Raw genomic sequence first — 27,437 nt, 5'->3', positions numbered from 1 at the left:
CGCGCTTCTGTTGCAATACATGCAGCTGGCCTGAGTTCCCACCGAAAACAAGTTTTTGCTGCGTTTTCTACGAGCGTAGAATCCTCCTTTTCCCGAAGATTGAGTTCGCCATCCTCAAAGGTGGGCCTTTTCGAAAGTGACAGTTCGCGCGGATATTCATCATCCGCGCAGTCAGCATGGTCGCCACTTCTACGCCCTTCCGACGATAATTCGATCCAAGTGCATGAATCTGTGCAACAAGCGCTTTCTGAGCAGCGTCCTGTAGTGGCCTTGGAATCGACCATTGTCGCACATGGCCTTCCTTATCCAGAAAACGTTGAGCTATGTCGCACACTAGTGCAGTTGTTCCGGGATAAGGGGGTTGAACCAGCCACAGTTGCCGTCCAAAATGGAGTTTGTAAAATTGGATTAACATGGGAAGAATTGGAAGACTTGGCCGTGGCGAAACAACAAAATCGGGTACAAAAATGCTCCACGCGCGAGCTGTCTCTGTTCTTGGCACAACATGGGCGCCGCAAACAAGGCGTAAGTCATACGAACTATTGGGGGGCCACGACAGTAGCGTCTACAATGCGACTAGCTCACTTGGCCGGCATCTCCACTTTTGTCACGGGCGGAATCGGTGGTGTGCACCGTGACGGTCACGTCAGTATGGATGTCTCGGCTGATTTACACGAATTAGCACGTACTCCGGTAGTGGTAGTGTCAGCCGGGATCAAGTCCATCTTAGACATCCCTCGCACGCTGGAAGTTTTAGAAACAAACGGTGTTCCGGTTGTTTCGTACCGATCTAACGAGTTTCCCGCATTCTTTTCACCGCATTCTGGAGTGCCGGCCTCTTGTCGAATGGAGGATGCCGATACAATCGCTGCTGCCTACAACGTGGCCAGGGATTTGAATTTACCACACGGAATGCTGGTTGGGGTCCCCAATATGGACCCCGCCGGTGCTAATGTGGAAGAGGCGATTCAACGTGCGCTACAAGAAGCTAGCGTTGATCCGAGCATTGTCGGCCAAGCCGTAACTCCATTTATATTAAAGCGTGTGTCGGAGCTGACCGGTGGTGATTCCTTACGTAGCAATTTGTCGCTGGTGCGAAACAACGCTAGAGTCGGCGCAGACATTGCAATTGCGATCGCGGAGCAGCGAAGGAGAAGCACTGCCAATCTCACGGATTGTATTGCCAAACCCACCAGCGCAATTCCTCACTCACGGATTGTCATCATGGGAGGCATTGTCCTTGATGTGATCGCCAAGGCAGCTTTAGGGTGTGAGCTCGTTCCGAAAACTTCCAACCGGGCCGTTTGCTCTGAATCGGATGGTGGAGTGGCCCGAAATGTGGCTGAATCTCTAGGACGACTGGGTTCCAAACCAGCCTTGTATTCGGCAGTTGGCAAAGACGCTAGAGGCTTTGCGTTACTCGATCGACTGGAAAATGAATGCAATATGCGAGATTGCCGCGATACTGTTCGAGTTGTAGATAGTTTAAACTCGGCGACCTATCTTGCTATTTTGCAAGCCGATGGCGATCTTCATGTGGCATGCGCCGATACACGAGTTTTGGATGCTATCCAGCCACCACCCAAGGAAGTATTGCAACATGCGGCCATTTTCCTGATGGATGCTAATCCTCCCATAGAAGTGCTACGAGAAACCGCCCTACTGGCAATCACGCTGGACACAAAGGTATACTTTGAACCGACTAGCTTCCCCAAAGCCTCTGATGTTGGCCGAGACGACAAATTAATGTCGTGTATCTCAGTCGCTTTCCCTAACATTGGAGAGCTTTCTGCAATGGCGGATGGATGGTTGAACACGGACGAAGATTTGGACACGCTACTACACGACGATGCCTTCGCAGAAACACGGCCACTTGCGCAGAGCGTTTTGGAACGAATGCACCCGGACGAAGCGCATCTTATTGTTACAGTTGGCGCGAAAGGAGTTTTCTACGCTTCCAAGATTGAGAATAACCGTTTCGCATTTCGTCATTTCCCTGCACGGGAATGCAATGTGGTTCAGAATAGTACTGGAGCTGGCGATTCCCTCTGTGGAGCTTTTATACACGCAATTTTAGAGGGAAAGTCGATGGAAGACGCTATTCTGTTTGGTTTGAAAGCAGCCAAACTCAGTTTGGAATGCAAAGAAAGGGCGATTTCACCTTTTCTTAGTACTCTAAAACTAGGAAAATAGGAAACTATGAAAGATGTATGAGAAGTCTTACACGCAGGTGTCTGTTACCTTCAGTTTGGCATTCGACTTGGAGTAGCGTATAAGAGCACGTGCATAACAAAAAGAGCTATGACCGGATAGACTGCCAGACTACAGTGGTGTTGCTCTTTGATACCCCGGGATTGCGTTTATGTTAGTCTCGCCGAAACCGGAAATTAGCCTTCCACGATAGGCTATAATAATGTAAAATGTCAGCACACGATCGATGCGATCTAACTTTCGACACGTGTGGCGGGAGAAAAGAAACTCGCTTGTTTTGTGTTCAGTGAACGGGTACACTAGCTACCGGTGGTGTTTGACCAGCGGCAATCATCATTTGGAAAGGCCGCGTCTAGTAATCTCAAATCGTTTGAAATCCCATTAACCCATTCTTGTCAAGAAGGCTTACAGCGACCCAAAGTCAGAAGCAGCGTCTCTCGCAATAAAACCGTCCGGAAGGTGGAGAGCAGAACACCAAGTCACACGAGCACACGATGAGCCACGCAGAACACGGTGAAGTGTGCGACGACAGTCCGTTATTGGAACTGAACCCAGTCGAGTTTGCGCCGTTCAAAAACGTCAACGAATTTCTGATTGGGTTTTGTCGGCCTCGGCAAAGTCTCAGCTCTGTTCCGGATGGGAACACACAGATTCTTGTAGACGACAGCGCTTCACAATCGTCGTCTTATAAAATAAGTCCCTCATCCAGAGGGTTGGAAGCTGTTATCAACGTACACCCATACACAAACTTGAAAAGAGCACTACATTACGGCTTCTGCGATCCCACAGAGCTTGTCGGAGACGAAAGGAAATCCGCAACGAATAGAAGTATTAATTCCGGCGTCACCACGCAGACCATTGATAGCGGGGATATAAGTTCCATTACCGCAGTTCCAGACGAGCAGGAAGATGACGAAGACGAACAGAGTGGTATCATTTTTACACATCCGGGCACTGGACGTGCCATTCGTGTATATAAGGCATTGGAAGTTTTTGTACTGACCATTGCGGTGCTCATTTTCGCTTTTCGTACGCTTCGCAAATTAAACGTTCCGATAGGCTTCGAATTGAAAACAAGGATTGATGAAGACGAGCCTTCATTTTACTTTTCGTTTTCCTGAATTCCTTAGTTCAATCTTGGCGAATTTTAGGCTAGCTGTATGATAATGTACACTACACCATTAAACTTGATGTTGAAAATATTCTCTCTACTATTCTATTCAATCCGACGGCGAAACTGCTTTAAGGGTAACCACGGTGCCACTGGGAACGATCGCGGAGGTGATGCATTGCGCCATGCCTTGGCAGCCTTTCGCAAGCCCATGAGTTGCGGGGTATCGGCAGCAGCGGGAATAACTGCTTGCCTACAATCCAATCCAAAGTCTCTGTCAATTGCGTTGGCCACCTGTAAACCAGTAACCACAGCCTTCTCGGTGCTCCACGACGCATGCCCGCTTCGATCAACCCAATCGCCACAAATGTAGAGCCCATTCGTAATCCTCACGGGAGGTGACTTGCTTGCCGATCCGACGCAAAAATGCGATACAGCATTTAGGGCTCTGATAACCGCCGAATCTTCGACGAGCTCCATGTCGATGCTTTCGACTCCAAGTGCTGTTTGGACAGCATCCAATGTAAGCTTGATAATGTCGCCATCTCTCATTTTTGCAATCGCATCCGCCCGGAAAAAATCGACCTCCAATCCCACAAAACCGCCGCCCTTGAAGTCATCTTGCAATCGAGACAGATCGTAGATGCAAAAGCCAGTCTCAACGAGTTGCGGGGCTCCCCCAATATTCGGCCCGCATACGACAACAGGAGAGTCGCTCATAGCAGAGGCAAGACTCGGCGGAAGTTCTGCAAAGAAGAGACGAACCGCTACACAGCTCACACCACGAAGTTCTTTCCACTTTGAAGCTAGATTCGGAATCTTCTGCAGTGGTAGACACGAATCAATCAGTCTTCCTGCCGCTGTGGCGCCAACGGCAAGAACAACAGCATCACATGTAACGGACACCTTGTTGTTGATCATTACCGTGTACTCTCCGCCATAGTGTTCAATGGATGTCACCCGAGCGGAGCCTTGAATGCAAACATTGCCGCTTTCCCTCAGCTTCTCAACCCAGGGATTGAAGATGCGTTCCGAAATGCTCCCACGGCACCAGCGTACATCAAACGCACCTCGAGATTGTAGTGCAAAGAAGTGGAAGCAGGATAGCGCTGCAGCTGCGGAGCAGTCGTATCCTGGGGTCATTGGTAAAACATGAAGAAGAGGAGCGACCAAGTCGCGGTATAAGTTTGGTGAAATCGATGCAATCGAGCGAAACAAGTTTTCAGCTGATATCTTGTCGTATCTTTCCCAAGAGTCGCGGTCTTCTTGTACAAAGTCGGCCCATGCACCAAGCAACCCGATACCGCTGATTCTGTCGGCAATGGAGAGTTCCGAGTCGGGATTGAAATCAGCCAACAAAGCAACATCTAAAGGCGACGGCAACAAAGGCGCTATTTGCTCCAACAGGCTGCGAGGATTAGACCAGTCCAGGTTGTTGGCTTGTAGATGATTTGGCTTGTCCATTGTATTGCCGAGGACGGGTGCGAGGGCGACGCGTCCATTTTCCGAAACCAAAATTGACGGTGTGAAATTTGTCAAGACATCGTCAAGGTCTAAACCAATGTTTTCAATCATGGCAAACGTATTACGATACTCTCTCCAAAAGCCATGAATTCCTGCTTCGACGGGCCGGCCAGTCTTGGGCGTTCTCCAGCCACCTGCTAGTCCTCCGGGGCCCCTCTGTGACGCATCCAAGAGGGTAACTGATACATTCGAAGATGCTCTTGCCAAAGTATCTGCTGCGGTGAAACCAGCCCAACCTCCTCCAACCACAACCACTCTACAAGGTTCCCTCTCGGAACTTTTTGAACACCGACTAAGGAAACGCCTATTACTTGAACTCGAAGAACCGTTTCGTCTAACAAGTGAAATCGGGTTGATTAACTGTAGGGCAGACACATTATCGACAACGCCTCTGTACACAGAGTAGAAAGCTGCGTAAAAGAAGAGGGAACTATGCATGTCGGAGAATGAAAAGAAGCTTCCCCACAAAATTTGAGCTCGTTACATGCCCACTCAATGCATTTGTTTGTTAACTGTAAGTCCTTTGTGTAGTGGTGAAATGTATAGATGATGCGATGCGTATCGCCGTCATGGTGGTAATATTTCTGATTTGCCGACGGTTGTTGGTCTCACGATCGTGTGGGCAATCGTGTTGGAGTCGTGACTCACTCAACCTTTTCGAAAACTCCGAGTGCGCAACGAACATTGCATGTTCTAGAGCTAGAGCTAGCTGCATTTGATAACGTGATGTAAAAAAGGCGTCGAATAATGCTGCTTTGGTAACGTAATCTCCCCACAGGCTCTTTTGCAACTTTCACACATGCACGTGATATTACCGGACGGTACTTATCGTACTTTTCACCGTTTATTAAGCCGATCGCGAAGTCGACTGTGAGCGTTTGTTTCGGAGAGACTCTCTAGCTGAAAAAAGAAATGGATCGTTCCAGTGGGCTGAGATGTAGCCTGCCAGTCCCGTGAAGTGTACAATGCTGTCGGTGTACCACTACACAACCAAGCATTGTAGTAAGACCTCCACAAGAGATCACAGCGGATTTCTATATGTCGTGACCTGTATGAACCCAAGCAAACACTGACAATGAAGATGAAGATGAGAGGTTACTGTTAGGGAAACTGGTAGGCTACACAGTCAAATCAAAGTCTCTCTCCATCAACATGCATAGCGGAGTTCTAATTGTCAACTCTGATAAAATCGTATTTTTGACACGCACTGTCAATAGCTCCAGGGACTCACATATTGAAAAATATCACGAGACCCGGATTAAAGGACCATTGGTTCTTAAGTCACAAACATAATTTTGTGCTGTCATATGTTATATGGCACCGGGTATTATGAACAGACGGCTTTTCGCCAGACTCTCTCGTTCACGGGTTCTGGTTTTGATGGATCGTACCGGGTCGCGGATTCATTTTCGCTTGTCTCATGGCAGGTCCGGACCAGTCAATTACTCTCCAGTTGTAAGCTTGACTACTCCACTAACTTCAACGCTTATAAAGCTCTAGTTTACTATTCTCCTTTGCATTAATTGGTTCATACAACTCCCTCACAGTCGAACTCTTGTGAGCAATTCTAATTTATGTCTTGCCAGCCGCCATCATTGGAAGATCAATCCGACTCAAGCTAGCTGCTCAAAGTCATTCAAGTTTACATTGATTGATATTCACCTCGTATTATTACCAAGCTTTGTACTGTTGTCTCGAGTATGCTAGAAATATAATCTCAGTCGTGTTCTCTTTTCTGTTCCTCGCGACATTGGGACTTTGAGGAAAAGGAACGTATCTTCCGTTTTGTGATAGTTCGCTACTGTGAACAGGCATGGCACTTGTGACCGCTTCAACTGGCTCAAATTTCAGCTTGCTCTGTCAACCTTTAACCAGTCCTTGCAAGTGAAAACGTTCCGAAGGAGAACATTGCACCATGGTTCGCGAATGTTATTCGTGCCAACGCTACCTCAGCGGCGACAGCTTTAGCCGCAATCAGTGGTTCAAGGGTGAAGGGTACTCCCGGTGCAGAGACTGCGTGGAAGATGGAATCTTTGAGCCCACTTTCCAGTGTCGTTCTTGCTCTCGTCAGTTTCGGAACCAAAATGAATTGAACATGCACATGCAGGTTCACCGACCGCGCAACGTGGCTTGTCCGGTGTGTGGCGATACTCGATTCAAATCTGGAGCCAACGCGGTCCAACATGTGGAGAGCGGGTACTGTAGTGGCCGCCCAGGCCGACAAAATGCACGCGAGCAAATCTACAAATTCTCGTCTACGAAAGGGGGGATGCATCGATACATGAACGACGTTCCTCAGCTCACGAACGGCAGTCACTTTGACGAAGGCGTTCCGGATTTCCCGTACAGATGCCCCGGGTGCTCTAAGGCGTTTCGGCATTTAAGCCAGCTTCTCCAGCATCAGGATCAGAAACACAACAACCGCAAACTCATCGGGTATTGATGCTTTCATATGAGATTTTTTTTAGATTTTTAGCTCATTTGTTTTGCGTTGGTCGATTTAAAATCGTTTACTTCTGAAAGAATTTGTGAACTTAAGCTTTAAAGACTTCGACTCGCAGTCATCATTGCTCTCGTAAACTCTTCCCGTTATAGATACGGGGCTTTAGAGGGATCCAGGTTTGAGGGCCATATCTCCAGTCCAGGAGGAGCCGCCATCCAGAGAAACAGGGTCGAACTTGACACTTTCCACACAAACAAAGTTGTTGTAACCCATTCCTTCGTTGCCGAAAGGATTCCAAAGAACTGTGTCTTCCCAACCGGCGTTGTTCAGCACGGATAACGATTTGCCTGTACCCGCGTCTTTAAGAATAGGATCGTTGACACCCTTATAGACGCGGTCGTATTCTTCAGTAATAGTGATCACCTCACGCTCTTCCGTTTGCATTTCACCCTCGTCACCCACAAGCTTGTTGAGGAAATCCTTTCCGGCGAAACTTCCGGCAATTTCTAACTTGTCCAAAGCCGAAACAGTAAAGTAGGAATGAAGAGCCGCTTGGAAGTCAAGCGCCTCCACTCCTTTGTTTTCGACCAACATTTTGGTTGATAGCTGGTCCTCTTCCAAAGCGACTGAGAAAGTGCAAAGGAACTCTTTGTCCCACATTTCCTTAGTGTACTCCGAAGGTGCTAGCTCCAAAACACAGCTCGTATCAGACATGTCCTTGACCGACCAGTTTACATTCCGGGCGAATCCATGCTGCTGAATAGCACCGGGTCCAAACTGAGGCCAGCAATGAGACAAGCCTCCCGAAATCGGTTTGCTTCCATCCATCTTGGCATCAGGGCGAACAGCAATGAATTCGGTGCCGTCACCGTCCACGTACGAGGTGACGACTCCTCCGAGAAGGTACACTTCGCTGGTGGCGCCGGTATCGGGATGAACCAACTTGATGTACTCGAGACCATCGGAATTCTTCATCAGGCCAGTTTTACTCGACCCTTCTGCTGTGGGGGTCCCTCCGGAAATTCCGCGATTGTCGATCCACTTGCTACGAGCGGCGAGCTTTTGCCGACGACGACTGTCAAACAAAGCCGTTGAACTCGCAGCAAGCGCGGGAGACGACGGCTGTTGCACCACAAACCCCAAGGCAGAAGAACTGCAGCACGCGATCAAGCATGCGATTGTCAACTTCATGGTAAGCAGAAAATGGCTGACAATGGATGCAAATTTCCCGAATTTTACAGTTGATTATATGCTAGCTAGACGTGTCGGCAAATTCATTCCAATTGATGGATCTCCTTCATCATACGGATATAGACCATCCATTCCGTGGTGGATCCGTGAAACTCGTACTGTTTTTTCCCTTTTTGGGAGAACGATGATGTCAGTGTTTCTCATCGCCGCACGGACCGAGCGCAAACCAGAAACAGATTCTTACAGTACAGCCGCCAAAGGAAAAACAAAGTCAAAAACAGTTCGAGCTCATGGACTGTGACTGTGGGAGTGAAATCACGAACAACGCAAATCCAGTTGGAACGGACGAAATGAAAACAAAAATAGGCAATCGTAGTGTAACATCCACAGTCAATGGAGTGCACCTAAAGACTTTGAATGGGTTGCTCATCCTACTGCTATCAACAAGAGCGCCTACATAAGAATTTCTTAGACTACACACAGTCTGCTCGCAGAATCAGACGCACATAAAGACTGAGCACCAACCACGATGAGTACAGACATTGAAGGAAACGTACAGCGAAGACCTGGGGCAGCACCCAGCAATCCGTACACAGGCCCCGGCCCGGATCTACCGGAAAATGCCTACATTTTTAAAATGAAGCGCATTTTCTTTATGTGCGTTAGCGTTTATGGTCTGCAACATCTTAACTTCTACCGAGCCATCATGGGTTCCCCACATGTTAGCCACGAATGGTTCAAGATCGGCCTTGCTGGTACAATCGGTACGTTGCTGTGTTGACGTTTTGTGGAAGCATTTGTTTGGTGGCACCGTGTACTTATTTATGTTAATCTACGTTGCTCGGAATAGCTATTCTTTCGATTAAAGCGTATGTGGAACTTTTTGAAGGTCGAATAAAGAAAACGGAGGTCAACTACAAGAATTTCAGGCAAACAACACACGCAGTCCTCTTTCTGCTTCTAATGTCGTCGCTGGCATTCAATGTGGCACTTTGGCCGCATTACGGATGGAACTCACCAATTGTTCTTGGACTGGCATTTTTTGGCGTCATTCTGCAGTTTCTACTCCTAGTACCAACTTCGATTCAGAATGCAGTGGCCTTTGTCGGCATAACGTATTTCCTACAGGAGTACAGCTAGGTCCAGAATTTGGAGAGATGCCATTTGCACATAGGAACATCACCGCCATCTATAGATACATCGATTACGGAAGTTCTTTACTAATCCAGACTTGCGTCTTCGGGAAGGCTTACATCGTCATGATCGTTATCAAAAAGTGTGACTCCGTCAAGCTTTTCATCCACGAGCAGTATTCCTTCATTTGGGTGATCAGGATCGTTGCCGTACATTTCGTCGGCTCTTGAAAAGCTGTCGTGGTAACCTCTACTTTTCATAAATTCTTTACTACTCCGCCTTTGGCTGGAGCTTGTTGATGAAGACTTTGCGTTGTTGCCTGACGGCATGTGCCAAGGGGAAACGAGAACAGAAGAAATCGAGGATGTGAAAGAAGCAAACTTGGAGGCCGCATGCCAAAACCTATCGGAGAGCGTGTCTATCATGTTGTTTGTTGAGGCTGAATTTGTGTGTTCTGGGAAGGTTATTACTGTTAGGCGGTGTTCCCTCGCATCGTTTGAACGCGAAGAGACTGTCAACGAAATGCGAACCATTGGTTCGATTAGAAGCGCTCTTCTACATACAGGAAGCGGTCGGGTTTCATCAAGCAAACGCGAATCTTGAATATCAAAATTAACAGGAAGACTCTCGTCCATATAAGACTACTAAAATTGTTGCAAGCCAGTGATATCGATCAAGGAACGTTTGTGATTTTCCTTACAGTTAGCTTTGTAAGAGATGACAGCCAACGATTTCTACAAATGTCCCCAGTTTTCATAATTGGAAGACAATGGTGAACAGTAAGGTAAATAGATATCAGGAATCGTCTGGTGTTCTGTCCTCTAGCGTGTAGCCACAATTAGGTGACAGTGAAAGCCACGAGCGAAAGAAAAAGCTCCAAGGTGGTATGACAAGAACGGGGTTACTGACAGTGAGTTGTCCGCCGGTCTATGGAAAACCAGGCGACCCACCGAATTTGGCTTACGGCTTGCCTACTAGCTCTAATGCACATCAAAGGCGTTTGCGGTTGGCGCCTTCCTCTAAGAAGATCATCAACAGCAACGCTAGATTATAGGTTTTTAATGAGTGCTGCTGCCGAGGCCCACGCGGAAAATGAGCGCAATGATCGAGTGACACGGAACAAGCTAGTTGTCATACTAGCAGGTCCAACCGCCGTGGGAAAATCTGATGTTGCAGCCAAACTCTGTGCGCAGCTGCGTGGTATTATTGTATCAGCGGATTCAGTGCAAGCTTATCGAGGCGTTCAGATCGGGGCGAATAAGCCGGACAAAGCCGAAATGGAGCAGACGCCGCATTTGCTGGTTGACGTTGCCGATCACATGGAAAACTACAACGCCGCAGGATGGAGAAGGGATGCGATGTATTGTATTCAACGGCTGGTAGATCCCAACACAGACTCTAGTGGTATCGTCGATGAAATAGATATTCACGACCCACATTTTCGCCGAAATCGAGGTTTTGAGATTGAAGAAGCAATTCAGCGGGGCTTGCGAGTCAAACAGTATAGACGAGAAAGCTCGGTCTTACCTGTCGTGGTTGGTGGTACTATGATGTATTTACAGTGGTTGGTTCACGGGAGACCAGACGCGCTCCGTCCCACCGATGACGCTTTGCGAACAGCAGCCGAAATCATGGGCAGATTTGAAATCGTCGACGACTGGGAAGGTGCTGCGCAATACGTCAGAAATTTTGGCGAAGCATTTTCCCATCAAGCCTCAAAGCTGTGTGGTCAAGATTGGTATAGGTTACGAAGGATACTGGAGGTGGCGCTTACCGTGCAGGAGAGTAGCGATGCTACCCTCGTAGATAAGCCTTACAGTGGCGAGCGAGAGGGTAGCCTCAAATCACTTGGTTACGACGTCAGATGTTTCTTTCTTTGTCCAGACGACCGAATGAAGCACACCGCTGTTATTGATAAGCGTTGTGAGCAAATGGTTCAGCGAGGGCTGCTCAAAGAAACAGCTGACCTCCAGCTGGCCAGGCGATTGCCGGATATGGCGGCGAAAGCTATTTGTTATCGTCAGGCTTTGGATTATTTGGAACGCAGCGATGCCAAAGACGAAGATGAAATTGCCTTTCAAGAGTTTCTAGATATGTTCACGACAGCAACAAGGCGCTATGCTAAGAAACAAATGCAGTGGTTTCGAAAAGATTCGGAGTTTGTGTTTGTACCGGTTGCTGTTTCCATTGACCAGACCGCTCGTATAGATTCGACAACGGAAACAATAAGCCACATGATTTCCATGTCAAGAGAGAGCTTTGATGCTATGCGAGAGTCTCAGAACAGTGTTTCGGCATTGACAAGGATGGAGAACGAAATGCAAGGCAAGCAAATGAAGTTTTACCAGACCAAGCGTCACGTGCTGAAGCAGGATTCAGTAGAGCTTGCACTAGCCTTGAGGGAGGCAGATCACTGTACAAATAGAATACATGCCACAAACAGTACATCAATGTGACTGACAGTGAGTACAAACAACCGTTGACGTCTCCCATGACTAGCTAAAGTCCCATTATCGCTTCTAGACACAGATATTGTGGATGCACTGTACAAAGTCAAAATGTAAAGTGTTCAAAATTTGACAACACGTCTATTTTTACCCAACAGAGTTCTGGTATTGCTTAGATCACCTACCTCATTCGATGGTATCGAGTAGAAATGGTTTGAAGATTTAACATTTTCTGTTAATGTAAATGTATGTTGACAATCAATATGGACAGTGCTGACGTCATCTGTGCGAGCATCTTGTATGAGGCCGCCAAGAGGAAACCACAATCGAAAATCCCAACTGATCCCACCTGACGATGAAGATTCTCTATAGGCGTTTTTTATTGAGATCATTAATCGGTCTACACTTCCTTCTAACTTTTTGCCAAGCGTTTCAGAGACCATGTTCGATGTTATTCAATGGAGCGAGATCTCTTCGAACTCTTCAGTTCATGGTGGACGACGAAAATATGGACAGTATGAGAAGGCTATTAGAAAAATCTTGGAATTCTGAGTCGATGGGACCAATCCCAACGAACGCTGAATCTGCAGCCGACTCTGCTGCTAAATCAATTTTAGAAGCTTTGGATCGAAAGCAAATACCCTTATTCTTTGTGGACATTTTGTTACCACAATACGACATCACACAAGGAGACCGGTTATACGACGAAGTATTGGCAGTTGAGTTCTGTATAGCTCTGGCTAATCGGTTGGAAGGAAAATCAGTCATAGTTGTCAAGGATCAGAGAACGATGGATACAGTTAAACGGATTCTAGACAGACGAGAATTTGGTTCTTCACTCTCGATTGGCGATGAGAGAGAAAATGGACAAGACGACAACGAGGCGCAATCTGGATCTTCCGGTGTCACCAACGAGGTCGAGTATTTCGACGACTTTGCCGACTTTGGCGCAGCCGGGAGCCCTTCTACCAACCTGGATCCGTCTTTTGGAAGTTCTTCCTCTGACAACAATTTAGATTTGTTTCGTCGACAGCTCATGTCCTCGTGGGAAAGCGAGTCAATCTCCTCGGACGAAACACAGAAAGACACAAAAGGTGTCCCGCCCGCAAGTACAAAGTCTTCTGTGCAGCGATACAGGCTCGCGAGTATGATGGGAAGTGTTGATATAAAATATGGAAGCGATATGGTGGACAAAGTCGCGAAGGCCGTCTCGGACAATGCTCAACCAAAGGCTGACGAGGATACTCTGATAATTTTGTCTGCAATTTCGCCACAGGAGCTTATTGGTATCCGAGGCCTTGTAGGGAAGTACAAAGGGGAGAAAAAAATCGTTCTGGTTAATTGTCAATTGAAGCCGATCCCACGCGAATTGATCTCAGCCCAAACTGTATATTGCATATTGCCTTTGATCGCTCGCGACAAAACAATCGATAGGAGTAATACCGACTCCGGGAAGTTAGAACCGGATCCACCGCAACCCAAGATAGTAGTTCTTAAGAGATATCCCCGAGATTGGGAAGTATTTGTGGACATTGGTGATGGTTTCAAGCTGGGTGCTACAGCTCCAGCCGGACGGTACAAAAAAATGCCCCCGATGGAGTGGATCGCCGGAGCTGTCAAGCGCTACCTTCAATCAATGCGATGAAAGCGTACGTACAGTTGTCGAATTTTGAACGCGCCTTGTATTTCAATCCCTACCTTCTTTCATTGACTGTGAGTTCATCCGAATTTCCAAATAAAATTGACGTAATAACATAAAGCAGACTTTCTCAGTCAGAGCCGGGAAACCTGTCAAAGTTATAAATAGGGTTATTGAACAGCTCACAGTCAAAATTAACAGTGACAGTGAAGACCTATCTAACAGTTGGCATGTGCACGTCAAGAAGCCCTTTTCCGCTCTTCGCGTTTCGCACGATGCAGCAGAAACCAAATGAAGAGGTCACCGAGCCATCACAGCCATCAGCTTTATTGAGTGACTAACCGCGAAATCGTTCCGTTCTGAGACAAATTGAGCATGGTCTTTGGAAGGGTTGTAGATTTATTTCGAGGCGAGCCACAGCTCCCCGAAGGACCAACGAAACTGCCTCAATATTTTCCGGTCGAACCGAAAGGTTGCGAAAAACACGCGCAAAAGCTCTTCTCCTGCCTTGTAAACGAAGCCACCACCAAAGCCCGGGATATGGAAAAGGCCGGTCTTCATAAAAGCTACTTTCCTGACGTCAAGGTTACACCAGGAGACGACAAAGCAGCTCAGTTGGTTGCTGAAGGATCGGACGACCCTGAACTACCGAAGGCCGGTGAGAACCCCCTTGATAAATGCCGCACCGCAATTGCATACTACCAACGCTGTTGCGACCGTGAACTAAAGAAGCGACAGAATTGGATACTGACTGAGCCGTATCGTGTGCAGGAAGAATACCGGTACGGAGGCGTCAATGCTCCCGATGACGCATAAATTAATGGAAAAGACAAACTGTGAAACTTCTCGCAACTAAAATTAGTTCTTTGTGTTAAGAAAGGCTTTGCTGTACAAACATTGCAATGATCAGAATGAGAATAGCTAATAGCGCTGGACTTGGTTCGCGTCTAAGGCACGGAGTTCCTGATATTTGTACAGGATCTGAGCGTTTCTCACTCACCGAATCGTTCGTGGCTGCCTTCACCCACCGACACATTTCTTTCACGAGCTTCTTGTCGGCGTTGTTTCGACGTATCCGAAGACTTGTCAGTTCGCGGGCAAGTTTCAGTCCTTCTTTGTGATTAGGCTCCAAAGCAAGTAAACGATCGAGATCAACACCGGCATGCTGAAATTTGGACAAAGACAGATGGGATTGGCATCGGAGGATTAAGGCTGTTAATTGGGTATTTGAGATGACATTCTTTTTCTCATCATGAAAAGAAGCAACTGTGAGAGCCAGTGTTGCGGCAAGAATGGCTCGTTTCTGGTAGATGGACCGTCGAGACCACGACGATATGTCGTGGACTTGCGATAGGCAACGACTCAGATTCAGTAAAATCCTTTCCTGAAAGCGCTCACTGTCCTCCTCCATTACACACAATAATATATCGCTTTCCTTGATGGTCGCCTCTCGTCCATCTTCTTGCATGACAACGTCGATACCTTCTTGCGCGTCTATGCAATCAACTTCTGCAACCTTTGCGTGCCCGCGAACTCTTACAATGATTGAGGATCCAATCTGAAGGCGGCTGGTTAGTTTCAAAGCGTGCTCGTAGAATGATGTAGCTGCAGACGCATCTCCCCTGCGTAAGAGCTGATCGCCTCGTGCTTTCCAAGATGAGACTTCCAAATCATCCGCTGCCAAAGCGTCGCACAACGACTCAAAAGGCAACAGCTCTTCGACTTCTTCTAAAGGAACAGAACGCTCCGCCTCTCCACTATTTTCTTCAACTATAGGGGCGACTATAAAGATGCGTTGTAGATACGATCCTGCTCGATCTTTCACTTCATCAGATGTGCTTTGGTCCGCAAACGGCAGCGAACGAGGGGCTTCGTCCTCATATAGCAGGCAAGCCGAGTCTTCCTGCACGGTAGCAACAACTGCTCTTCTGGAAACTCCCTTGAAAGCGTCGGAAAACTTCGCACGAACCAACGATCCAACGCTTAACTTCGTCGTTCCGGAAAACGTCATTGTATGATTGTATGATGATTTGATGTATGCCTGCCCGCACTGAGTAGAAACCCGCACCTCGTTCAATTTATCTCCAGAAAAATGCATGACAGGCAGACGGTAGAAACAATGTCGCACTGTTGTTTTGATTTCTTCGAAAACAACTTGACTGTAAGAAACGTCGCAAAATCATGTAGGCACGATGGAAACGTTGTTTCGGCGACAGCATGAGTAGATGGGATGCTTTGGATCCGTCAAGAAAGACTGGCCTACAATGCCGATTGTCGACAGAATCCAACCGGAATGAAGGGGAAACAATTCAAAACAAACACATACGACCAGCCAATTCTAACAAAAGTCAGCATGGCAGAAGCGAGGCATCCGTATCTGTTGAACGATTTTTGATTTTGACGGGAAAGTGTCGAAAGACCACGTCAACGCATTCGATTGCAAGACTGGCTACGTTTGTTAGCAAGAATTTGTCTCTGCTACCGGTAGATAAAGTTTCCCACGATGCCGTGGAGGACATTTTTCTTCCGTTCTTGCAAGCCGATTGCAATTGCCGTTCAATAAGAGCGCAGACTGCCGTCCTTGAAACATTAGAACAAATTTTAGATCACAAAGCTTACTGGGCGGAAATGATGGCCCCGCTTGTAGAGGACATCACCGATACCGGTGGTGAAGCTTTTTTGACAAATCCGATTCGATGTCATTTGTTCGAAATAATCCAGAAAGACCTATTGCGATTCGTTAAAAGTGATTGCGACGTGGCATCAAGGCAATCAATTGATCGGGTTGAAGCATTTTGTCGATGCCTTCTCAAAGCACTGATGATTGCAAAAGTTGTCGAAGGGACAAAAAAGCATGCCGGGCGAACCACGTTGGATCTCGACCCAACTCTAATCCAGAAACTGATGCTCACATGTTGGTGTGAGGGTGTTCAAAGTGAGTATGTATTCACAAATCTCAAGCAATTATCGCTGAGGCTTTTACAAGCTCTTCTTCTGCGGCACCCCGAAGCGTGTCCTGCCTTATTTGTGGTGCTCCTTTGTGAAAGTACATCATCTCAACATTTACCATCATTCGTCGAATCCTGCTCAGTTTGTTGGTTGGTCAGCCCTGCTTTTTTGCTTCGCGTATCCCATGACAAGTTTGATTATCCAATTGGGGCTACGGCTTTGAATTGCATTTCTGATCTTCTTGTGTTTACTCCTTTCAATTTGTGGCTTTCGCAAGGTCACAACCCGCCATCTCAACAGTCTGCTTTTCGTCGACGCTTAATGTCTGGACTCGAAAACACGATTCGCTCTGCAATATGTCATATTAGACGCAAAAAAGGCACCAAAGAGCTGTACAGACTTTGCTCCACGGTCCTTACAAGCATATCCTTTGATTTGAGTGATAAACAGTTGCTTGTACTTGGATGTGACCTGGTTAGTGAGCTTGCGAGGAATATACTTGATCCAAAGCTTCCTAGGAATCATCGGATCCTCTACACTGGATGTTTAGAGGACAATATAGGAGGTAAGGTATGCCCTGATGGACGTATTACTTCGACTAGCATTCCATTTTCCCGTTTTCTCGATTCAGAAGAAGGCAAGATATTCCTCCAACGTTTGATCAAGATCAACCCTGAGCGAGACCCGTACGAGAACAAGGGACTTCACCTGCTTGGAAAGATTGCAAAGAACATTCCGCGCGTATTTTTCAACTGCCCGACAACGTGGCACATTTTTGTGGGCTTCATTGCAACCAGTACCAGAAAATGTAAGGAAACGAAGTCAGAGACTCTCGTAGTTTTAAATTCTCTTCTGGAGGGTCGCAAGACATACGGTATTTGCGAAGGTGCTGCATTCAGTGCGTCGCTCATACCCTTGATTCTCCCTCTTCTGAACGAGGATAAGGGCAATAAAGAGAGATCTTGCTCCATTTACGGCTCTTTTCTTACACCGGATTGGGAATTGATTGAAAAACTTGAGGACGGGTGTGGAAGTCGCGTCCGATGTCTTCTGTCGGTTTGTGTGGACATGGATGCAATCGGTAAAGTTCGTAGTGAAGCTTGCAAAACTGTAGGTGACATGTGCCCGGCTCTACTCGCACGCGATTCACCTGAAGCCACTGGACTATGTTCGTCCATTGTCTCCCACATGTCACTTGCTCTGAAAGACCATCACGCTGCGGTTCGTGGTATGGCTTTATATGCACTTGGGAATTTGGCCATTGCAATAAAGGACTGGTCAAAATACAGTCCGGTTCTCTCATTGTGTACTTGTGACATTTCCGAACTTGTTAGCCAAGGCATTGACGATTTCGACGATAAAGTCGCTGGGAATGCAATCCGGGCTTTGGGCCACATTGCCTCCCTTCGTTTCAAAATCGAACGTTGTGGCGGTACAATCCGGGAGGAATGCTCAAGCGTCATTTTTTTCGACAGAGTTATGACTGAATTAGGCACTCGATTGGATGCCGCGCTGCCGACGCACCAATTGAAGTTACCCGGTCTCACCTGGAAACAACGGTCAGCAATTAAAAAGCATGCTTGGGGAGCCGCACACTCTTTGTCAACAATTTTTAAGATTGGGATTGGATCGCTCGATGAGTATCGATCGGGGTGCGCCGGCGCTGTTGCTTCTTTGCTAAGGTGCATGTGTTGCGCTGTCGACGTCCATGAAAAAATTGCGTTGTCTGCTGGAATGGCTCTTCGCACCCTGGATTCCTTATCTTTACGGCTCTTGACTAGACAAAGTCTTTGGCTCTCTGCAGCAACTGGGGCTTGCACCGTTTTACTCAGGAAAATTGGCGCGACACCGTTTCTGAGCACAGGGTTGGTGAAAGAGATTGAACTCTTGTTGCTTCACTTCCTTAGAAGCTGCACCCTTTCCGATGCAAGCAGTATTGTCACATCCGTTTCGAGAAGCAAGCGTTACCTGAATTTCCTGTACGAATGGATGGTAAGCAAGAACCTCCCATCCGAAGTGTTCAACACATTTCTCATGGCGATGAGTAAGCATGGTGTTGATATTGACGTCCGAGTTGAAAGAAGTTTTGCCTGCCGAGCAGTAAATCCTTGTATGCATGAGCAAATAGACACGGAGGATGAAATATAGCAATACAAGCGTTCGTTTTACTGCTACGTTAATCTACCTACATCCTAGCTGGTGGGACGAAGATGATGCACCCTGCATGTCTACGTAAAGGCATATTCTCTATTACGTAAAGACAGCCGGCTAGCAAAAGCGCATACACGCTTACAGTAAAATTACTTTAATTTTCGTCCTGCATCACCCAGGGAGGACAACCGACAGAGGGAAGATTTTCCTGAGGGGCCGCGCAACTCGCTGTTTTTTCGTCCCACATGTTCATAACGCAGTACCATTCCCCATCAGTTGTTCGGTCGATAACATTCGTTTTCGCATCCATAATCCGTAAAACTGCACGCCACTTCCCGCAAGACGGGTTGCAACAACGGACCCATTCATAGGGATCTTTGCTGCTCGATGCAACGGCACGCTTCTTGCCTCGCGTCAAGGTTGGTTGGCGGGCTTCGTAGGCTTCATTGCTCTGGAGACGACGTACCCAAACGCGCAAGTGTTTCCGAGTACGAGCATCCGCAGCAGACTCGGGAGTATGGGGAGCTTCATATTCTTCTTCCGGGGCGGAGCAGCGAGAGCGCTCTGGATCATTCTTGTTCATTGAGCAGAACCACTTTGAAGGCAACTTCTTTTCGTCAACTACACCTCGCAGACGTCTCCATTTCTTACATTTGTCGCATTCTACCCAGGTCGAGTTGCTGCTACCGGTGGTCTGTCCAAATATAGAGCCTCCGTCACGATCCATATCTTCATCCGCGCCGTCGAGGCCCAGAAGATCAGCAGCAACGTCCTTACTGACGCCAACTTCGGTTGCAGCCACCACAGCAGCCTCTTTACGTCGTTTCTTCTTCTTTGCTTTACTGCGACGGGTGCGAACGGATTCTTGTTTCTCCGTGTTTTCTTCATCAACGGGATCTTCTTCCTCGTAAACCGCAGTTCCACGTGCTGGATCAAAAAGCGTACCCTTCTTCATTGCCTGTTGAATGGATGACCGATCCAAACGTACCGACTGTCCGCGATACGTGTATTCATCTTCTCCATCACTATCAGTATCGACGATACTGCCGTAAGCGGAATACTGGTCTTCTTCGAGCGCTCTACGCATCTGCTCGTTGACGGCTTTCTGTGCAGCAGTCAGACCGGGCGCGCTGACATCCGCCTCTTTGGGTGGCTTGTTTTTGCGCGGCTTTTTACGGATCGCACCATCTTCGCCAGCTTTTGGATCCTGTACAGGTAATTTGAATCAGCACGAAAGAACTTCAAATGCAGACAAGCACTGGAAACACAACGAAGTCCTACCTTGTTGCGCTTTTTGGGCTTTTTCTTTCGCGGTGGTTGCTCGGATAGAACGGGCGTACTGGCTGACAGCGCTTCAGAAGGTGCTCTCACTTCCTTTCCCTCGTTTTGCATGGTAAACTTTCACAGACAATCAATTCCTCTTTCCATTAAAGTCGCAGCGTCTCCAAGCTTATCAACGATGGAAAGCTTGGGTATGGTACTTGTGGATGGACATGCACGAAGTAAATGCCATGCCACTTTGCCGGCTGGGAATTACGGCATACAGATACATGGAGAAGAGAACGTATCATTCGTCGATATTATGTCGATTGGATGTCTGACAGCGGTCCGCCTGTAGCATTGCAAGACGCTTCAGATTCTGCTTGATTTGGTGCGTGTGGACCAAATGAAAAAATCCGAGACAAAAACGATTAGCCTAGCCATTGACTTCGAAGTACACTAGGGAGGTATGGTAGTTGTAGATGGTCACAAGCTGCTTATTGATGTAAGAGTAAACCACTCACAATGTTTTACTGGCCAAATAACCATGATAATTTAAAATTCACGTTCACACATTTGACACTTTCTTTGCGTCACCTACAGTTAGCTCTGCCAATGTTTGTCCATTTGTTAGAGTTTTCAAGGTTCGCGTCCTACTCACTTTCAATCAAGTTTGATGAACATTTTGTTAAATTTTTTGTAGAACCATGAATGAGCTACGCTTTGCTTCCCACACACTTTGCGGACGACGAAAATTTGTTACAAAAGGAAAAGGTAGTCCGCTGCAATCACCAGGATCTAGCGACGTGCATAACATGATAAAGGTGATCAGGGTCACAAACCTTCGATTGAAGGACCATTTGGTCACATGTCTTCTGTGCAAAGAACCTTTGCTAAAAGAACTTCCATGCATGGCTCGCACCCGCGAATATTGCGAGTATAAACAGGAATGTAGCCACCTCTGTGATAAAGGGAAGAGTAAAATAAAGCAAGCTCTCCTGCCTGTCTATGTCGTAGCATCCACGGCAAGTCCACCATGCGACTGCCCCAGTGGGTTTCGACCATGATTTGCTCTGGCCAAATCTTCTGCGGAGCAGCTAGTACGGATTCAAGAAGAACTTGATACTCAAAGCCCTCTACGTCCATCTTGAGGTACTTTGGTGGGCTGTTGATTCCAGTCTCGTTAGCCAAAGCTTCGTAGCCTTTGTATTTTGGGTTTCCTGCCTTTTCTCCAATGCAGCGGTCATAAAAATGGACGTTCTCGTCTTTAGGCTTCTTCTGTGGCTTCCCATTTTGTAGTGTGCAGTCGAAAGTGTGTGTCTGGCAGTGCGGAACTTGAATTCTTGCTGCTTCTTCAAAGCCCCATTGATCGTTCGAACCCACTGAGAATAGATGGCAGCCATGCGTGTCTTCCTTAGTCTCTGTTTTACTTTCGACTGGGGCACACATAAACTTGGTTTCGTAGTTGCCATTTCCAAATTGTACAAGCTTCTCGCATTTTAGATCAAAAGGTCCGACAGCCGTATTCTGCCGTTCACTTGTAGCTGGTTCAATCACGTCGATCCATCGCTTTGCGGTCAACAGATCTAGACGTTCGCCGTGAAAATCGCCAGGAAGGGATTGTCCGTACCCTCCGCGCTTAACCTTATTTGCGCTATAATAGTGTTTGAGGTCGTCGACAGCATGCTTTGTCGGATTTTCCCCACCAGAGAACGTGAACTGCAATTGCAACTTGTCCAGAGTGGATTGCATGTGTTGGTCCAAATAATGTTGTAGGGCTTTAAGATTCCCGCCCTTGGTGTGAAAATCGTGGGCATCCCCAATGGCCTTTTCAAGCTCCTGTGAGTCAAACAAATCTTGCGCAGAAGGGCAGATGAATCGTCGTTCGGAGACATATTTCCTCTTAGCACTGCCACCAGGAGTGTCTTGTACCGTACCTCCGAAGCGGCCTCCAGACGCTTCACCAGCTAATGGCGATAAATAGAGCCAGGATGGAAATGTGGCTAGCTCTTGCATGCATGACTTGTTCGCCAAGCCAGTTCCCGACGAAACAGAGTTGTGGATAAAAACCGTTTCCATCATGAGGATGACAAAGGATGCGCATGTTATAATCCCGAACCACAAGCTCCTAGGGATATTCCTAGATTCCGAAAGGCGATTAGACGAACTACGAGTTTTTGGGTTCATCGTCTATGTGAAGATCTGCAAGTTGCAATGATTCTATGCTTGCTAAAACGATGAGAGTCATTATTTGGTGTTGACAGTCCATGCAATGCCAGTCAAGATTATTTATCTACTATTGACGTCACGTACGAAAGTCACTTGAGAACCAGCACAAGTCAGTGGGTCGATGAACATAACACACAAAGGCAAATTGTCAACGACCTATCGTCGAACAATGATCAGGACAAACCCAAGAAGATGCTCATAAATGGCTTAACTCTTTATTTTCTTCACACCAGCTCTCATCGTCCTTTCTAAGTTGACTTCAGAATACAGTTTAATCGATCTGGCTATAGGACTGACCTGATAGGTATCGTTAATGTAATTTGAAAATCTGGCCCGTGTTTACAGGTACCCGCAAACCCGACCCTGATTGTAGTGGGGAAACCTGCATTTACAGGAAAAATACTGGATAAATGTGGGCAATCTGTCCTCCATTTTCGACTCCACTGTCAATCCGAATGATAACATGTCTTCTTTGTACGTCACTACTCATTATGAAATGTCGAACGATGGAGATCTCGTGTCAAACAAAGCTGAGAAAGACTCGAAGCCGCAACCTGGTGGGACAGAGCAGAGGTGGAGCATACGGCTTGCTGCTTATTTTCGACGTCTTATTCAAGCACTACGCGAGCCCGACGCCACAGCCAGGCTGAGATTTATATCACTTTGTGCATTTGCCTCTTTATCACTGGTTGGATTCTATGCGCGGCGGCGCGGTAGGATGAAGGGACAGCTGTTGTCTCCTCCCGATCGTAATTCTGCGTCAGAGGTACCGTTGTCACTGCTCATCCGAGCGTTGAACAATCGTGAGCCAATTGAAGAAGCATTTTTCAGCCCCTATCTTGTTTACTATTTATCGAAAGGCTCGTGGAAGCGCTCTACTTTACCACACAGTAGTCCAAGAATTCAGGCAGATATCCTTCAAAACCTGTCCGATTTCTGTCCCGATGTTTCCGCATTGCCTGAACCACTTTCCAATCGACTGGCATCGCCTGCTTTGGCAGCACTTCCGTTTGTGTATCTTGCATTTGTCTACCGTTTAATCAATCGCATGTCTGGTGGAGACGTCTCATCAAAAACAAGCTCTGAAATAGTCCATACAACTTTTCGCGACGTTGCCGGAATCGACAGTGTTCTGCTAGAAGTCGCGGAAGTTGTTTCTTTTTTACGTGAGCCAGCACTCTACAAGAGTGTTGGGGCACAGGCGCCCCGCGGAATCCTTCTTTATGGACCACCGGGCTCTGGAAAAACATTGCTGGCCCGTGCTACAGCGGGAGAGGCTTGCGTCGACTCTTTTATTGCTTGTTCGGCTTCTGATTTCGTCGAAATGTACGTAGGTCGCGGTGCGGCTCGGGTCCGATCGATTTTTGACAAGGCTCGGACAGAAGCTCGGCGTAAACACGGCATTGGGGCATGGTGGAACGTGTTATTACACCCCTCGAAGAAGGACCGTAAACCTTGCGCAATTCTTTTCATTGACGAGTTAGATGCACTCGCAAAAACTCGCTCAACATTGTCATCGAACGACGAGCGAGAACAGACCCTGAATCAACTGTTGACCGAAATGGACGGATTCACACTGAATTCTGACGTAACGTTGGTTGTTATGGCTGCTACAAATCGGGCGGACATCTTGGATCCGGCGGTTCTCCGTAGATTTGATCGTCAAATCGAGGTGGGCTACCCCGATGCTGTAGGCCGAAAATCTATTCTGATGGTCCACCAGCACGCTATAAAAACTAGCAACTCCATTGACTGGGAAAGACTGGCGTCAGATGCCATGACTGTAAATTTTTCGGGGGCTGATCTTAGGAATGTTGTAAACGAGGCTGCCCTATTGGCTGTCCGAGAAAATTGCTTGGCTGTTCAGCAAAACCATTTGGAGCATGCCGTACGTCGGATTCGTCAATCAAAACATTCCGTTCCGGAACAAAACAATGCTGTCCCGTTTCATCTTTTCAGGTAGCCTTTGTCACAATTGCATGTTTTCTCCCGAAGTTAATGTAAATCCGGGGATAACCTACCTGCATGCATGAATTCATCGCCTACAAAGAGTTGTCTTGTGGCTAGTTCTAACATTTGTTCGCATGTTGCAGTAGTAGTCTTCACATCCATTTCGCACTGTCGGTCCTTTTCCTCTGGAGCTTTCTCCTTGTCAAAGATTGACTATAACTATTGATGAGCTCTACAAACGCAAGAACGCGAATGATGGAAATTGATGAACTAATAAGATTTATGACTAGTTTGAGAATCGTGATTGAGTTTGTATGATGCAGCTGAATCGCCAATGACTGTTTCATATGGCGATGACTTGTTCGAAATGTAAACGGGAAGACTAGAACGTTTGTAGGACGTTAAAGCTCTGTATGTAACCATGATAGGTTCTTGGGTACTATCAATCTTGTCACAACGGATTGGGAGAATGTCAGTCTTGTCACAACGGATTGGGAAAGATTTAGTAGGCCCAATGGAATTATCAACACACCCTCGTTTCAAACTTGAGTTGGAGGCAGTTTGGTTGAGATTGAGCAAATAACAAGATTGCATTATTTGATGATGTGATGGCAAATGATGTTTGGTGAAATAATCTGCAAGATTATCAGTACCTTTTCTCCAATGAACATTGAATTGACCTTGCTTGACACGGTCTTTAATCCAATAGAAACGCATGTCTATGGCTTTAGATCTTCATTGTTTCACTGTATTGTTGACAATTCCTGATGCACATTCATTGTCAGTTTGAATAGGAGTAGCTAACTGGGGATGTCCCATGGCTTCCAATGTAGTACGTAGTTCAACACCGTCCTTGGCGTTGAAAAATAGTGCACCCAGTTCAGCTTCAGTTGCAGAAGAAAGAACAGACTTCATGATAGAACAGTGCGTGTGTATGGCGCCGTTCAATGGCGGTGGCTTGGAATTTGGCTTGGGATTCTTGATAGGTACGGAACTTAGAAAGAAAATTCCACCAGCGCGAGATCAAGCCTTGGATTCTGATAAATAAGAGGCATCGCTGTGAACATGTAAGTGCATGTCGCTGGCGTGGTATCGTACCGTTGCGTCTGGATGCGTTGCGCTGTAATTTAGTAGTTGCGTGACGGCTTTGGCAGTTGCTTCGGTTCCTTTCGTTTGAGCGGATGCGAGGGTGCAGAGAGCAACAAGCATGGTTGAATCCACTGCGCGAGCATAATATAACAGGGTACCAATAACTTCTTGAAGACGAGTGATGCCAGCCTTGTCGAGCGGCGGAGAAAGATCAGTTTCGTTGGTGAGCTGAATTTTTACACCGTACGATGGCGGAACCCACGCGTGAGGGGAGTGTTGAGGTCGGGCTGGGGACGGATGTTGGAAACGTTGTAAAGCTTTTTCGACGTAGCCAGGCATGGCCATGTCAACGTGGGGCTGCTCGTAATTCCAGGTAAAGGTGAGACCGCAGTAAAGGGCACCGGTCCAATCTGTCGTTACCGTGTAAAGCTTTTCGAGACAGTGTAGTAAATGCTTGGCATGTTCCTTGCCCGTCGACAACTAGTGAAAATGAAATAGGGCGCGTTTCGTGGGTAAAGAAGCCTGGAGTATGCTTGGCCTGATGGTATCCGTCGAGAGCTAAGTGATCAATGAGGCGGTCGTTCGCAATGCGGCCTGCATGTGGGAGACCGTACATTCCTTTTCGAATTTCCACTAGAATGTTGCCTTTGTGAATTAGCGGGGCAAGCTTGTACTGTTCCATGATACAGTCTGGTATATGGACTGCAGGAATGCGCATGTACTTGTACACAGGGAGAGGAGTGCCCAAATAAAAAGCCTTGAGATCACAGGTCATAAAGCGTGCGCCTTCGGTGAGTATGACGCTGTTAACAAGGATCTTGATGGCTGGTAATGCAGCTGTAGGGGTACTGGTGGGTCCGTTGTACTCGATACGGTCGCCGCCGACAGTGAAACGGATGCGGTATTTTTCGGCCTTGTGTGGCTTGATAGCCGCTACAATCTTCAGGTAAGTGGCCTTGCGGTCGTGCGGCTTCGCGGTATGCGGAATAAAATGCATCGTGTCGGTGCCGGTGGGCATGTTGGGTTTAACGCCTTGAGATAGGCGGCCCATCTCGTTAGCAGCGGCCTGAATCCATTCGGGGCCTTGTTCGGAATTTTTGAGTTTTGAATACTCGAGAGTGGCTCCGGAATTGGGGTCGACGACGGCGTTGGCGTTGTCGAACGAGTGTCCTGGGTATCGAGCGACTTGCAAGCGAGTTCCGTGACTGTGCGGAGGTGTTGGGACCTCGGGGGAAGGTACGACGGGTGCGATTGCTGCTTGGGGAGAAGCAACGGATGTTGGAGCAGAAATTTTTTTCTCTCAGTTTTCGAGCGGCCCTACGACGTGCTTGACGAGGGTTGCAGGTGATAAGCTTGTACGTCTCGGCCTCGGAGTCCGGGGGAGGCACCCTCGGAAGTGACTACGGAGGGGCGGCTGTGGCGGTCGGCACCCTCGGAAGTGATTCAGTGACCGGGTCTCGGAAGTGGACTTGACGCGGTGAGGAGGTGGGTGTAGCTGGCTGACTTAGGGTTGTCGCTGGAGCGGCGGGGAGGGACAAGTCAACTGGATTAGTGGCTTTCGAAAAAATATCTGAAAGTTGCGATAGGGCTTCGCGTTCTTGGACCGAAAGAGGCGACAAGGGTGATGCGGGAGAGGGATGTGCCAGAGCATGGGCAAGATCGTGAGCAGCTGCGACAATTGTGTTGCGAGACAAGGTGCTGGGCATTTTTACTTGGCTGGGAAACATGTCAGAGTGTCCGAAATGCGTTTGCTGGTGGTCTCTTTGATCCAGACGCGATAGCATCGGTAATGGTTCATGGCAGGGTCAACGTACCAACCGTCGGCTGCGTGGGGGGCCCAAGTTCTGCGAATTGACAGTTTTTCATGTACGAGTACGCGGATGCCCGGGGGAGCCAAAGGGGTACAATTGTAGTCGAACGAGCCGTGGAGTTGGGCCCAAGACGACAGATTTGGGTTGATACGAGACCCTCGAAGAAGGTTGAGAGTCATGATGGCTTGTGGGAGTAAGCAATCCCAAAGGTGAAGCGGAAAGTTCTTGTCTGTGCTGGCCAAACCTGCAATGAAGTGGTTTTTGAACGTGCGGATTGCCCATTCGGCGGCGTTCCGAT

At 47.6% G+C, this 27,437-nt stretch overlaps 14 protein-coding genes across 14 annotated transcripts; 7 read left to right on the top strand and 7 right to left on the bottom strand.

The window, feature by feature from the left end:
* Positions 1-213: 213 nt before the first annotated feature.
* Positions 214-1,143, top strand: PHATRDRAFT_9308 (predicted protein; the record flags this gene model as incomplete). Its single annotated transcript, XM_002177448.1, has 1 exon — positions 214-1,143. A coding segment is annotated over one exon (930 nt), but the record flags the coding sequence as incomplete, so codon positions are not given.
* Positions 1,144-2,705: 1,562 nt separating this feature from the next.
* Positions 2,706-3,407, top strand: PHATRDRAFT_43188 (predicted protein; the record flags this gene model as incomplete). Its single annotated transcript, XM_002177447.1, has 1 exon — positions 2,706-3,407. The coding sequence occupies one exon, from the start codon at positions 2,706-2,708 to the stop codon at positions 3,330-3,332; it is 627 nt and encodes a 208-aa protein (XP_002177483.1). The 3' UTR covers positions 3,333-3,407.
* A 24-nt stretch (positions 3,408-3,431) lies between these two features.
* On the bottom strand, positions 3,432-5,411 carry PHATRDRAFT_43187 (predicted protein; the record flags this gene model as incomplete). The annotated part of the gene is made up of 2 exons (XM_002176910.1): positions 3,654-5,411; positions 3,432-3,474 (listed from the first exon to the last, which is right to left on the bottom strand). Exons 1-2 carry the CDS (start codon positions 5,282-5,284, stop codon positions 3,432-3,434), a joined length of 1,674 nt encoding a protein of 557 aa, XP_002176946.1. The 5' UTR covers positions 5,285-5,411.
* A 1,201-nt stretch (positions 5,412-6,612) lies between these two features.
* PHATRDRAFT_17895 (predicted protein) lies at positions 6,613-8,562 on the bottom strand. The gene has a single exon (XM_002176909.1). The coding sequence runs from the start codon at positions 8,478-8,480 to the stop codon at positions 7,452-7,454; it is 1,029 nt and encodes a 342-aa protein (XP_002176945.1). The 5' UTR covers positions 8,481-8,562; the 3' UTR covers positions 6,613-7,451.
* Positions 8,563-8,885: 323 nt separating this feature from the next.
* PHATRDRAFT_43184 (predicted protein) lies at positions 8,886-10,048 on the bottom strand. The gene has a single exon (XM_002176908.1). It carries the CDS (start codon positions 10,037-10,039, stop codon positions 9,701-9,703), a length of 339 nt encoding a protein of 112 aa, XP_002176944.1. The 5' UTR covers positions 10,040-10,048; the 3' UTR covers positions 8,886-9,700.
* Positions 10,049-10,254: 206 nt separating this feature from the next.
* Positions 10,255-12,070, top strand: PHATRDRAFT_43183 (predicted protein; the record flags this gene model as incomplete). Its single annotated transcript, XM_002177446.1, has 1 exon — positions 10,255-12,070. The coding sequence occupies exon 1, from the start codon at positions 10,544-10,546 to the stop codon at positions 12,068-12,070; it is 1,527 nt and encodes a 508-aa protein (XP_002177482.1). The 5' UTR covers positions 10,255-10,543.
* A 329-nt stretch (positions 12,071-12,399) lies between these two features.
* PHATRDRAFT_43182 (predicted protein) lies at positions 12,400-13,706 on the top strand (the record flags this gene model as incomplete). Its single annotated transcript, XM_002177445.1, has 1 exon — positions 12,400-13,706. Exon 1 carries the CDS (start codon positions 12,417-12,419, stop codon positions 13,704-13,706), a length of 1,290 nt encoding a protein of 429 aa, XP_002177481.1. The 5' UTR covers positions 12,400-12,416.
* Positions 13,707-14,075: 369 nt separating this feature from the next.
* Positions 14,076-14,576, top strand: PHATRDRAFT_43181 (predicted protein; the record flags this gene model as incomplete). Its single annotated transcript, XM_002177444.1, has 1 exon — positions 14,076-14,576. The coding sequence occupies one exon, from the start codon at positions 14,076-14,078 to the stop codon at positions 14,514-14,516; it is 441 nt and encodes a 146-aa protein (XP_002177480.1). The 3' UTR covers positions 14,517-14,576.
* Positions 14,577-14,621: 45 nt separating this feature from the next.
* PHATRDRAFT_32345 (predicted protein) lies at positions 14,622-15,711 on the bottom strand (the record flags this gene model as incomplete). Its single annotated transcript, XM_002176907.1, has 2 exons — positions 14,622-14,663; positions 14,701-15,711. The coding sequence occupies 2 exons, from the start codon at positions 15,709-15,711 to the stop codon at positions 14,622-14,624; spliced, it is 1,053 nt and encodes a 350-aa protein (XP_002176943.1).
* A 182-nt stretch (positions 15,712-15,893) lies between these two features.
* Positions 15,894-16,944, top strand: PHATRDRAFT_43180 (predicted protein; the record flags this gene model as incomplete). Its single annotated transcript, XM_002177443.1, has 2 exons — positions 15,894-16,635; positions 16,792-16,944. Coding segments are annotated over exons 1-2 (870 nt in total), but the record flags the coding sequence as incomplete, so codon positions are not given.
* Positions 16,945-18,919: 1,975 nt separating this feature from the next.
* Positions 18,920-20,192, bottom strand: PHATRDRAFT_43179 (predicted protein; the record flags this gene model as incomplete). Its single annotated transcript, XM_002176906.1, has 2 exons — positions 18,920-20,007; positions 20,082-20,192. The coding sequence occupies 2 exons, from the start codon at positions 20,190-20,192 to the stop codon at positions 18,955-18,957; spliced, it is 1,164 nt and encodes a 387-aa protein (XP_002176942.1). The 3' UTR covers positions 18,920-18,954.
* Positions 20,193-20,924: 732 nt separating this feature from the next.
* Positions 20,925-22,247, bottom strand: PHATRDRAFT_32342 (predicted protein; the record flags this gene model as incomplete). The annotated part of the gene is made up of 1 exon (XM_002176905.1): positions 20,925-22,247. The coding sequence occupies one exon, from the start codon at positions 22,245-22,247 to the stop codon at positions 20,925-20,927; it is 1,323 nt and encodes a 440-aa protein (XP_002176941.1).
* Positions 22,248-23,337: 1,090 nt separating this feature from the next.
* On the top strand, positions 23,338-24,189 carry PHATRDRAFT_9309 (predicted protein; the record flags this gene model as incomplete). The annotated part of the gene is made up of 1 exon (XM_002177442.1): positions 23,338-24,189. A coding segment is annotated over one exon (852 nt), but the record flags the coding sequence as incomplete, so codon positions are not given.
* A 2,539-nt stretch (positions 24,190-26,728) lies between these two features.
* Positions 26,729-27,318, bottom strand: PHATRDRAFT_32340 (predicted protein; the record flags this gene model as incomplete). The annotated part of the gene is made up of 2 exons (XM_002176904.1): positions 26,729-27,044; positions 27,143-27,318. 2 exons carry the CDS (start codon positions 27,316-27,318, stop codon positions 26,729-26,731), a joined length of 492 nt encoding a protein of 163 aa, XP_002176940.1.
* Positions 27,319-27,437: the final 119 nt, after the last annotated feature.

This window comes from Phaeodactylum tricornutum, chromosome 1 (genome assembly GCF_000150955.2).
Source record: "Phaeodactylum tricornutum CCAP 1055/1 chromosome 1, whole genome shotgun sequence".
Taxonomy (NCBI): domain Eukaryota; phylum Bacillariophyta; class Bacillariophyceae; order Surirellales; family Neidiaceae; genus Phaeodactylum; species Phaeodactylum tricornutum.
This window is presented reverse-complemented; position numbering and strand designations above follow the sequence as displayed.

Coding starts and splice junctions, on each gene's coding strand:
- PHATRDRAFT_43184 (XM_002176908.1), bottom strand. CDS start 10,039: ATGATAGACACGCTCTCCGATAGGTTTTGGCATGCGGCCTCCAAGTTT.
- PHATRDRAFT_17895 (XM_002176909.1), bottom strand. CDS start 8,480: ATGAAGTTGACAATCGCATGCTTGATCGCGTGCTGCAGTTCTTCTGCC.